At 46.0% G+C, this 11,952-nt stretch overlaps 1 protein-coding gene across 1 annotated transcript in view; it reads right to left on the bottom strand.

Moving 5' to 3' along the window:
- kiaa1109 (KIAA1109 ortholog) overlaps positions 1–11,952 on the bottom strand; it is a 39,179-nt gene that overhangs the window by 14,129 nt on the left and 13,098 nt on the right. Inside the window, exons 33-58 of the mRNA XM_030770710.1 lie at positions 11,752–11,936; positions 11,271–11,492; positions 10,960–11,171; positions 10,700–10,851; positions 10,167–10,317; positions 9,808–9,960; positions 9,477–9,717; positions 9,121–9,266; positions 8,786–9,011; positions 8,481–8,645; positions 8,154–8,332; positions 7,824–7,999; positions 6,305–7,032; positions 5,872–6,117; positions 5,653–5,746; positions 4,274–4,480; positions 3,689–3,924; positions 3,142–3,386; positions 2,934–3,039; positions 2,713–2,810; positions 2,431–2,616; positions 2,155–2,323; positions 1,823–2,034; positions 1,501–1,699; positions 1,346–1,405; positions 509–735 (exon numbers count right to left, since the gene is read on the bottom strand). Of these exons, the coding sequence (XP_030626570.1) occupies positions 509–735; positions 1,346–1,405; positions 1,501–1,699; positions 1,823–2,034; positions 2,155–2,323; positions 2,431–2,616; positions 2,713–2,810; positions 2,934–3,039; positions 3,142–3,386; positions 3,689–3,924; positions 4,274–4,480; positions 5,653–5,746; positions 5,872–6,117; positions 6,305–7,032; positions 7,824–7,999; positions 8,154–8,332; positions 8,481–8,645; positions 8,786–9,011; positions 9,121–9,266; positions 9,477–9,717; positions 9,808–9,960; positions 10,167–10,317; positions 10,700–10,851; positions 10,960–11,171; positions 11,271–11,492; positions 11,752–11,936 (5,221 nt within the window). The remainder of the gene's footprint in view (positions 1–508; positions 736–1,345; positions 1,406–1,500; positions 1,700–1,822; positions 2,035–2,154; positions 2,324–2,430; positions 2,617–2,712; positions 2,811–2,933; positions 3,040–3,141; positions 3,387–3,688; positions 3,925–4,273; positions 4,481–5,652; positions 5,747–5,871; positions 6,118–6,304; positions 7,033–7,823; positions 8,000–8,153; positions 8,333–8,480; positions 8,646–8,785; positions 9,012–9,120; positions 9,267–9,476; positions 9,718–9,807; positions 9,961–10,166; positions 10,318–10,699; positions 10,852–10,959; positions 11,172–11,270; positions 11,493–11,751; positions 11,937–11,952) is intronic.

The following is an 11,952-nucleotide window of genomic DNA, read 5'->3' as shown; positions in this document are numbered from 1 at the left end:
GCTGTCTTACCTTTGAGTGCTAAGAGCCTCACAGCAACAATAACCTTTAAAACGTCTTAACGAGAGCCTTTTCCAACACTCATTATCTTACTGTTGTTCATTTTGTCAGTGTTACTTTACACTTGGTTGAATCACAAACAGTTCTGCAATATTGGAAGACGTGTTATGCAATTTGCTATTAACTGAGAAAACAGTCCCTGAGGTGATGTTAAGCCACTGAAACTTCAGAGCAGCTTTTATCTACAAACTTTCGTTGACAAAACTACTCAAATCAATGGACAATATAAAACCAGTAAAACAGCAATTAGGTCTCTAAGGGGCAGCCTCAATTCCATTTTAACTTCCTATAACATTGTGAACTTAAGCATTTTTTTTTACATTTTTGTAGACCTAAGCTTAGCTATCCCTTAGTTAACACACTAATATTGTGACTGGAAACTGGAGAATTGTCAGTTGTCAGTTCTGTTTGAGATAGGAGCTTTTGAGATGAAATAGTTGAGGTACAGACCATGTGTATGGTGGGGGACATGCCATCACTCTCGTCTTCGTCTGAGATGTCTGCCATGTTCACGGAGTTGAGGTCAGCGATGTCGTCCAGGTCCTCTTCTCCGGTCAGAGAGGTCAGCGTGTTCCCCAGGGCGTTCAGACGCTTGCCGATGTTTGGATCCATGTGCACGTCGATACCGCACATTTTCCATAACACATTCAAAGTCCAAGTGCCTGCACTACTGCTCTCTGTAATACACACACACACACACACAGTTACCATGTAACCACATTCAAATATATGTCACGAATACACTCTCGTTCTCCATATCACATTCACAGTCAAAGCAGCTATGCTACTGCTCTCTGTAATACACACACATACACACACACACACAGTTACAATGTAATCACATCCAAATATATGTCACGCATACACTCAGTTACCATGTAACCACATCCAAATATATGTCACGAATACACTCTCGTTCTCCATATCACATTCACGGTCAAAGCAGCTATGCTACTGCTCTCTGTAATACACACACACAGTTACCATGTAATCACATCCATACATATGACACGAAAACACTCTCTTTCTCCATATCACATTCACAGTCAAAGTTCCTGTGCTACTGCTCTCCTTAATATATACACACAGACACACACACGCTCATACACACACACAGACACACACACAGAGTTAAAATGCAATCACATCCAAATACATGTCATAAACACACCCTCATCTCCCAGTCACAAAGTCCATGCACCTGCCTGAGTAATCTCTGTAACGTACACACATAGAACACACACACACACACACACACACACACACACACACACACAAAAACCACACCTGCAGAGGCTTGGCCTGTAGTCCTTGAGCAAACCTCATAAGTGCCATCTGGAACCACACCTGGGGACACAAAACACACTCACTCTTTCAATCTGACACTAAATTCAGTTAAAGGAAGACAGTTCAAAAATGAGCCCGAAAAATGAGTCTCTTACAGGCGTTCATAACCAGGTCTCCCCGGACCTCCGGTTTCCAGTCATCCCATGTGGTCTCAAAGCCTTCAGCAAATCGGATGCAGAAGTTTTTGAAATGTCCTTTACTGACCAGGGACTCTGACGAGCAGGCTGTGATGAGGGTACTCTCTATGGTCAATACCATGGCGGAGCCTGTGTCAAAATCTATGCTGTGATTGGCCTACGGGACAGAATGGGGAGGGACAAAGAGTTACCACATTCACTGGGCCAAACCAAAGCCAAAAAAGAGCATGAAAGAGAAGTCATATGTGCGCGTGTGTGTGTGTGTGTATGTGTAAGGTACCTGTAAGGTGCTGGTTATTGGCAAGCATATTCCCAGGTCATTGACGGTCAGCTGCAGAAACAGCGTGCTAAAGGCCTGGACACTGGTCTGCTGGATGGCTGGCAGTTTGTCCACCACCTCCTTGGTGGCTACGTGGATGTCTGTGTTCAACGCCAACCGCTGCTCTTTCCAGTTATCATATGCAGCCTTATAGTTCAGCCAGAACAGCACAGCTAAGAGGCAAACAGACATACAGTTAAACACAGACACACACACACACAAATATGCAAAACTGGATATCAATGATAGTCCAGCACACCCGTAATAACTTTTCATATATCCAGAAGACTGACCTCTGTCAAATGCCACTGGCTGGGCAAATACGATTGGCCGGTTAAGAGTGATAAGGACCGCCTCTTTGTCAGAACAACCACTGATCTCTTCTTGCAGAGCATTTCGTAAACCAATCCGAGTGCGAAAGTATGCAACCTGATGAAAGTCTGATCCCGCCTCTTCATACACCTGAGAGAGGTTAAAAAAGAATAGAGAGAGAGGGAAAGAGAGAATGAAGATAGAATACAGATCAGGACATTCTGAGGATTTCAGTGTCTGCGTGTGTAAGTGTGTACCTGGTGTTTGACAATTTGTCCCAGAGCAAGATTCAAATCCACTTGGCATTTCCCAAACAGCTTCAAGTAGCTACTTCCTGTGGGAGTGGGTTTACACTGAATCCTGTTGGACAGTTCTAACTCAATCAAACCAGTCTCAAAGCGTACAGCCCTCATAGAGGGAGTGGTCGCTGTCACCTGGATACCCTACAAAACAAACACACACACATATTTACATTTGAGACACATGTAATGTGAAACAAAACCAGGCTGTATTTGGCACACACTCAGAGAGCTTCACACCTTGAACTTGAGATTTACTGAATACAGCAGAATTTTGGGTTTGTCTCCATCAGTCGACATATCATGCTCGTTCCACAATGGGATAGGTTGCTCCCCTCCTACAAACACACAACGCATAATTTAAACTGTTTCGTACTGCCATGCGCATAGAGTTGTGGGGATTACAACAGTATGGAAGACATGGCATGCACAGTTTTGCGAGAGACTCGGTGACGTCAGACCTGAAACTTTCTGGATAACCTCATTGACTTCCTTCATGAAGACTCTCTGGAGGAAGACCAGGTGGTTCAGCAGGTCTGTGGTCAGGTTGTGTTCAAAAGAACCGATCTGACGGAAGAAAGAGACCACAGATACACCCTCACTCCCTTTTCAGCATCACATGCACAAGCCATTACCACATCACTGTCAACCCAATCGCTATAGGCGTACCTCGGCCACACAGCGCAGGTAGTTGCCTTGGAGATAGCTGCCGTGTTTGGTGGGCATGTCGTCGGGAGCCCAGACTGGGTCGCTGTGACCCTCGTGTTCCTGGATGATGTATTCGCCCGACATGGTGACGGGCGGCAGTGTCAGGCTGGCGGAGGGCGGCATGGCCGAGACGTCCACAGGAGAAACTTTGGACTGGAAACACAGCTTGTGATTGGGTAGCTCAAAAGTGAACCGTGTCTGCGCACCTATGAGGCAGGAAAGTGACAGGTTAAGATATGAAAATACTCTAGTGTCTAAGGTGTACTTACAACTGCAATAATATCTAACTACAGAATGAAGTTATTTCTCACTGTTCTACTTATATAATCTAGTTAATACAGATATATTGTGTGATTATGCTTTCTAATGTTACCATTTTCTTTATTATCTGTATCCTGGGATGTCACTCCCAGGATACAGATTTTAGTTCTAAATTCCAATCTGCGGCTTCCATGATCTAATCCCTATTATCTACTCTCTCTGCTGTAATCTGTGAGATTTGTAGTACCAGTCATGCCGTGGCTCTTCATGCGGTCCATTTTGTACTCTGCCTTCAGGGAGGGTAGCAGGGCGGCACCGATGGTGATCCCGTCCAGCATGGCGCTGAACTTCAACACGATTGGCTTCTTCTCCAGTCCTTCAGGCAGCTGTGGAAACTCGTTCATGTCCACTTGCGTTGGATTGTTACTAGAGGTCTTCTCAGAATTCTGTGGTGTGGGCGTTTCTTCTCTGTTGGGAGGTGGGCTGGAAGAGACAGTGCAAAAGTGATCATCGTTTCACCGAGGTTCCCACTTTAAGGGTGGTGCCCTTAACAAAGCTGTTTTCCAGAGCTCTTGCATCAATCTGATAGCTAACTCTGGATGCGTCTGATGTATTACTCTTTGACTTTTTGATGTATTACTTTTCAGAGAGTGACAGAAAGGTCAGTTAAGTCATATTGACTTAAGTTTTGACTGATAAGGGTCACATCTGAACAGTAGCTGGATTCCATTTGTGCAACAGAAAGTCTTGGAAGACCGCTCTAGCTCTAGGTCAGGTGTTCAAATAAGCGATATGCTGTCATGTTTGGAGAGGGTTCCTCTGGTTGACTCACATGTTGGAGGGCTGGCGAATGAGGTCTGAGATCTGTTTGGAGAGCTGATGGGAGCTGCGAACCATCATGCTATGCAGCGTGGCCGGGTGTTGTGGGATGTTGATTAAGATGGCGCCTACTTTAAACACAGCGGCGTTGTTTGTCTTCAGCCCACGCTGGGCACTGTACAGGGCCTGAGACTTAGCGATATTACACTTAACCACCGTCCTGAAACACACATATGCAGATGTGCATCAGGACAGTTTGGGGAAAAATAGTGCTGAAACACACCTAAATCAAGACTGAGTGGAATTACACACACACACAGAGACACATACACAATATCCATACAATGGTTTGACATCACACTCACACAAACATTCCAAACATGGGATCACAACCGCGTGCTATGACCACACAATTTATGTTAGGCAGCTGGGACACATGAGTTGTGTGTTAAAAATATTTGTCTAAAGACGTAACGTACAAATTCCTACAGAGAGAACAAGTCATTTGCTGTGGATTTGGGAGATAAGTGAAGGAGGGAACACCAGAGAAACATAAAATGGTTCCAGAAGACAGGAATTTAAAACGACCATTATTAACGCACAGCGAAGAGTGTGACTTATTAAAACAGGACGACTTTAAGACCTAAGTTAACATTCATATCTCAAAGGTTATGACGGAAATCAGGGAGATTACAGTGGTAATAAACTGTCGTAAGATGTTACAGAGGGGACATGAGAGGGTTACAGACGAAGAGTTGACATACAGAAACTCTTGCTTGGCTGTGCTGGTAGGGGAGGTTGGGAAATCCTCCAATCTGCCAGCAAAAGAGGCAGAAAAAAGGAACAGAGAGAGAGAGAGAAAAAAAGAAAGAGAGAGAAAGAGAGAGAGAGAGAGAAAGGTAAGAGAAAATACGAACATGTCCGTTATTCCCAACTGGTGAACCGCGGATCTTCATAAAAAAAGAAAAGTAAAATAAACAGAACTACAAATCTACAAAATCCCAGTAAAACCTAATTAAAAGGAAAAACGAGACATTAGAGTGACCTTATCTCACAGTTATATCAGAGTCTTTTAAAAAAACAACAAATCTGTGCATTGTCATCTGAACAGCTGGGGAGTTTGACTACAGGTAAGCATTTGAAGATGAGATGCTATCAGAATGGGGTCTGGGATTAGAGGTAAATTACAGATTAAAGTAAATGAAGAGGGTTTAGTTTGGGTGATTGGGATAAGGAGATAGATAGCTAGGAGAGCAGAGGTTTTGAAGCTAAAAAGTTGGGGATAAAAGACTACAGTATAAAGGAAAGGATTAAAAGAGAAAATGGAGCCACAAAAAGAGATTAAGGCTGTGGCTGAGATCCTTAAGGTTAAACATTAGAGGAGATACTGACTGTATATCGGGTGTGATGCCTTCCAAAAGCACAATGTTCACGCCTCCAATATGAGCAGATGCACAGGTCTCGGTCATCTTCTGATGCAGAATATCTGCAGGTAAAATCAGGCGAAGCAAAGGCAAAGAGAGAAGATGGAGAACATGAATGTGTTTAAAAGTGAAGAGGTTGCCCATGTGAGGATTTGGGGGGGATGTGTATGATACAATGTATTTTTACCCTTCATCTTCTCCTTCAGTGTGAAGCTTCCATGTATTTTTTTTAGCTCCGCCTCCATTGTGAGACCACCAATGTCTGCCTCCAAGTGTGTGCGGTTCACCATGCCAACACCAAATACAATCAGAGTGACATGCTGTGGCTCTGAGCTCACTAAGCTCCGCCTACGACTCGGCCTACTAGGTGGAGTTTCACCCTCTGACTCAAAAGCCAATCGGCATGGAGGATCTGATGGGCTCCGCCCACCCTCTGCACACACACACAGAAAACATTTTTAAATAAAAAAAAAAAAAAGAAAGAAAAAAGTTGTAGAACTCACACATATGCATACAATGCTTAAGTATGCTGAGTAATGTTAATTCTCACTTCAGATACAAACACACACACACACACACACACACACACGTGTCCCTGGACAGTGTATGACCACACCCACCTCCTATCAGTGTGTTTTCAGGTGAGCTCTTCTCCAGTATGCCTGTGGGGTCAGATATAAGAGAGTAGAAATTGAGAAGTTTGTACATATTCTGCCAGCACTCAGCCGATGGTTCGCTCTGTTCCGACACGGTTATCGAGTCCGAGTCGTCCATCTGGATGGTCATGTGATCCGCGACGTCTCGCGAACCCTTCCGCGAAACTTTGGACGTGCGGCGTTCCGACCGTCCCAGGGAGCTCCTGCCTCTCGGCTCGCGGTTGCCCCTCGTGAGCGTGTCCAGTCCCGGCCCGGCCACGGAACGCTTGGTCTTCAGCGTTCCCAGTCTAGGAGCGCCGTTAAGGCTGCCACGGGAACTTCGGCTGAAGTCGGAAGAGCGGAACTCCCTGTAGGGGCGGGCCTTGAACGTGGGCGTGGGGGAGGAGGAGCCAGCGGTGTAACGGTTGAGTTTGATGTCGGTCTGCGTGGCTTTGATTTCGTCGATCATGGTGCTGAACTGGTGGATGAGTCGAACCAGGGCCATGTCCACGTGCTGGCGGATGGCCTGGCAGGCCAGGGTGAAGTGACAGTGGACACTGGCCTGAGGACGACGGCTCAGCTCGTGGAAGGAGAGGGCGCTGGCCGAGGGCGGAGAGGACATGCATTTCTCCAACACTACGGCGTTCAGGCTGAACGTCTCAATCATCAGCGCCGGCTTGAACTCCAAAGGAGGTAGATTTACCATCCCCTGCCTGTCATGAACAACAGAGAGGCTGAATTAGCATCCACTCACACTCAAATAAACGAACAAACAAATAAACAAAGAAACACACAAACATGAACACTTCAGGATTCCGCAGGAGTAGCTTCACCAAGCCCTTCCAATAATACCACACACGTGGGTGCCTCAACAAACTGAAGAAGACAGCAGGTGGAAAGTGGAATGGGGGAGAGGGCTCACGTTCACAATTTAACAATATGCAATGAGATCCTAAAAAAAACAAACCTGAAAATGGATGTAATACCACTGAGCAATCACATCACCAGGCCCTCATTTCCATTCAATACAGTTTCATAGAGAGCCAGTGAGGAGACCTTCTCTCAATACGTGTGCTTCATTTCAATTCTGCTCCAGTATCTTACAGATTTCTGCATATATTTTGGTGCTCTCTGATATTTTACCCTTGCTCTCCTTCTTTAAGGAGGGTCTATATCCTTGCCACTGACACCCAAAAAGAAGTGAAACATACCACTACACTCAGAGCGTGTTACTACCCATGTAATCCATTGTAGTAGACCGACCACTCAGAGAGAGAAACTAAGCTCACACAAGAGGCTAAATGACTACACAATTGCCTGTTAGATATCGTTTTCTGAATATCTACCAGCACACAGACCGATATCTTACCGCTACACAAACACGTTACTGCCTGGAGACTGAAGGTCTAAAAACACCAGTACAGACGCTGTGTGAATCTGCAGAGAAATGTCCACAAATCAGTATGAGGAGTGTAAGGGACGGGAGATGTGTTTTTTTTTTTACCTGCGAGCCCGTTTGTTTTTCCTTTCTTTGCTGGTGTCCGAGTCGACGATATCGGCCCTGAGACACTCCAGTGTGCCACTGAATGACAGGTGCTCCCCAAAATACATCTTATAGCTGAGGGGAGGGGCGTCCTGGGCCTGGATACCAATATGGCTCAGCAAGGGTTTAAACACCACCTACAAAATGAGTCCATCAATGTCTCCATAAATTACTACAAACTGATTCATTGATTAGTACACACAGGACATGTACGTTTATAGGTGTGTGTGTGTGCGTGTGTGTGTGTGCGTGTGTGTGTGTGCGTGTGCATGTGTGCATGTGTGTTTTTACCTGTGCGTCAGCGAGCTGAACAGCAGCAGGGCACAGGTTGGTCTCATCTTGCTCTAGGAGGTCGTCCTGGCTGGTGCTATGCTGGGAGTGAGTGTGTTGAGAGTGTGTGTCCAGTGTGTTCTGATCACTGGACAGGACTGTGTTAAAGTCCGACGCTGAGGGGATGGTGGGGAGGTTACCTAGAATCAGAAAAAAAAATAAATTACTCAATAAATTGTACTGTTACTAACGCGCACACGCACACGTACAGTTCTACAGATATGGTCAGTTCATTCACACACTCCTCAAACTGTTCAAACACACACACACACACACACACACACACACCTCCAGTCTGTAAGCTGTTGTGCTGGGATCGGTTGAGAGGAGACTCCTGCACATTGCCACCCGTGCGGTTGCCAACGGCAATGGACATCCAGTTGTAGAAGCTGACGTTTGATGGCTCAGAGAGGAGAGGGTGTTCGGTCAGCATATCTGTACCCACGCTGTTACCTTAGCAGCGAGAAATACAAATACAGTGAATATTCAGGAAGCACATTTAGTAAAGTCAATGAAAAGAAAAGAAAACAAGTTATCTGTTGCCTGAGTTTGTTAATCACTTGATCATATGTTGGCTTTAATGTTTAGCATACCTGTGCGTGTGAGAGAGCTGCTCTTTGCGGCTGTTGGCTCACTGGTGCGAGGGGGTGTGGCTTCGAGGAGGTTGTGCAAGCTGGGGAAGCTTCCAGTCAGGTAGCTAAGCAACGACTCCTTCCGAGGGCTGTGATTGGACGGTAGACCAGACCGACTAACATGGGCTGGAGAATCAGCAGCAGTGTCTCCACTTGTGTAGCTCAGCGATTGGTACGGATGTGAACCCTAAAAACACAAAGGTTCAAGTAAATAACCAAACACAGGGTGGGCAAAATCACAGAGTAACAATTTAACACCTGTGTTTGTGTGTGTGCATGTGTGTGTGTGCGCATACCTTGATTTTCAGTGCTGATTCGCTGTGTGTGTGAGACTTGGAGAGTTTCCTCATAATCTCAACTCCACTCACAGGGCCGGAGTTTCCAGTGGGCGCGGGTCTACTGCACACTCCCTCCAAAAGCATCGTGTGCTCACTTACTGTACCTAAACAGACACAAAGACAACATTAACATTTAACGTGTATACACATGCTACAGAAATCATGTGGTTCAGTCAGTATGTGTGTGGTGTTTCTGCGCATGAACTTACAGCATTGTGTATGCAGTAAACTGTGAGTGTGAAATTTGTAGGAAGTGTTGCGGCGTGCAAGTGAGTGTGAGTAAGTGTGCGTGTGTGTGTATGTGTGCATATTACCTGCATCGTACTCAAACTCAGCTCCGTCAGCACTGGTATCACTTTGCAGGGCAGCCCCACAGTCAGGGGCCTGGCTGGTGTCATGAGCGCTGGGGGTGGGATCTTTGGGCCTTGGTAGCTGATTGGGCCGAATCAGACCAATGGCTTTGAATCCCTGAGTGACAACAATGAACTTCATCCACTGACGTGCAAGGGCGACCAAACCCTTCTTCAGTGTGACCAGAGCAGGCAGGCCATCATTCTAACAAACACATAGAGAGTTGAATTAAGTGTTTTGCATGGCTCTTACTCACACACACACACACACACACACGCACACAAACAATCATACCATTGTAGCCTCTTCTATAATACTGTAGTCAGCTTGTTGTAGGTAGCGGTGCAAAATGTTACACAGTAAACAGGATGGGTTTTCATGGAGGTAACGTGCTCTCTTAGTCACACGGTTGTATTTGCTTCGAAATGGGATGTGGATACTCTTTTTCTGTAAAATCAAATAACATACGTGAATAATGAAATTATTATTATTATTATTATAAATATTATTGTTGTTAATACTACTACTACTACTACTACTAATGATAATGCAGTCAGAATATTAAACAATTAATATTACATTGCCTAACAGTAAAGTCATTATTAATATCAAAGGAAAGGCATGGGGTGGTAGGCGGGTGGGTGCTCTCTGACCTCCAGGGCCTCGGTCATGATGCAGCCCATGACTGCGCACACACGCAGGGTTGACTCCATGTCCAGTTTCTGCAGAGTGGACTTCAACTGGTCGATGGGTAACAGCCACGCGCCAATTGCTGGAGTTGCTGTGCTCAAGAGATTCAGTTGCCTACAGCACAGTCACAGAGGAACATTTCAACACTTCTGTGTGTGTGTGTGTGTGTGTGTGTGTGTGTGTGTCTGTGTATGTGTATGTGTATGTGTATGTGTGCGTGCGTGTTACTGGTTTGTGTGCGTGTCTCTGTGTGTGTGTGTGTGTGTGTACCTGCACATGGCTTGAGTTTGAGAGCGTATATTAGTTGTTTGTGTGTGTGTGTGTGTGTGTGCGTGCGTGTGCGTGTGCGTGTGCGTGTACGTGTGTGTTCCTGCACATGGCTTGAGTTTGAGAACGTATATTAGTTGTTTGTGTGTGTGTGTGTGTGTGTTTGTGTGTGTGTGTGTGTGTGTGCGCGTGTGCATGTGTGTGTGCGCGCGTGTGTGTGTGTGTGTACCTGCACATGGCTTGAGTTTGAGAGCGTATATTAGTTGGAGCGGCGAAGCTGAACCAGATCTCTTTGATTGTGAGTTTCATGCTGCTGGAGTCAGGAGGAGGAGGCAAGAGTGGGAGATCCTTCTTCAGGTCATCAGACTCCACCCCTTCATCCTGTTGACAGGCAAAAATAAAGACAATGAAAGACCAAGATAGCAAATCAGAGCTCTGACATGCTACGAAGCTCCAAAAGGAAGGGTTTCCATGGTGATGAGACAACACCTGTTCATCAGAGTCAGAGTTGTTGTTGGGTTCAGAGGCGGGGCTTTGGGCGTCGTTAGGCAGGTTGTCATCGGAGACGTCAGTGCTGTACCCACTTCCTGTTTGAGAGCCACTCGAGCCATTGGATTTGGAGGCTCGGACCCTCCCACAGCTGTCAGCTCCGCCCATCACCCCAAATGCACTATAGAGAACCGCCCCCGACTGCCTGCCCCCTACACAGAGAGAGAGAGAGAGAGACAGACACAAAGAGGGTTATTTGTTTGTTTGACAGTCCATGAAGTTATGCTGGAATAGACAGAGCTGTGTTTTACCTTTGACGGTGAGATTCTCTATCCCACACTCAAACATGATCCATCCCCATTTCTCTGGATTGGTCCCAGAGCGGGTGTGGTCGGCAGTAGAATCGGAGGCGTGGCCAGTACTGATTGATGGTTCCGTTTCATCCACTAAGGCAAAGTCGTCTGTTTCTTCCAGACTGAACAAAACCTTCGACTTTTCAAAAGGAATGGCAGTGATGGCATTGGATCCCATATCTGGATTAACGCACAGAAAATATAAGCATTACCAACAATGATACAGCAAAGAGAAGAGGACAGGGTTAAGTTCATTTCACAGGATATAAGGGGGGGAAAAAGACATGAAATTTGTGACATTTGTTGAAATTACAAGTTACAGTCAGTAAAGGGTGATCGTTGATCTGTGTTGCTGTACAACTGTCTGACATGTCTGTGTCTGTCCGTGTGTGTAAGTGTGTGTGTGCGTCTGTCCGTGTGTGTGTGTGTGTGTCTGTACCTAATGAGTCTAGGCCACGCAGTTGGCCGTGTATGCGATGGATGTTGAGTTTGGCTGCGATCTCTTTGCCTTTCTCCACCCCAGCATTGGAGCGCAGAGATCCACTGGACTGAGGAGCCATCCTAGACGCTGAGGAGAACTTCTCCATCATGACCGAGGGCTTCTCCGTCTCCTCCACGATCCCCCTGCGCACCACAGACA

Source organism: Chanos chanos, chromosome 4 (assembly GCF_902362185.1).
Source record: "Chanos chanos chromosome 4, fChaCha1.1, whole genome shotgun sequence".
NCBI lineage: Eukaryota > Metazoa > Chordata > Actinopteri > Gonorynchiformes > Chanidae > Chanos > Chanos chanos.
This window is presented reverse-complemented; position numbering and strand designations above follow the sequence as displayed.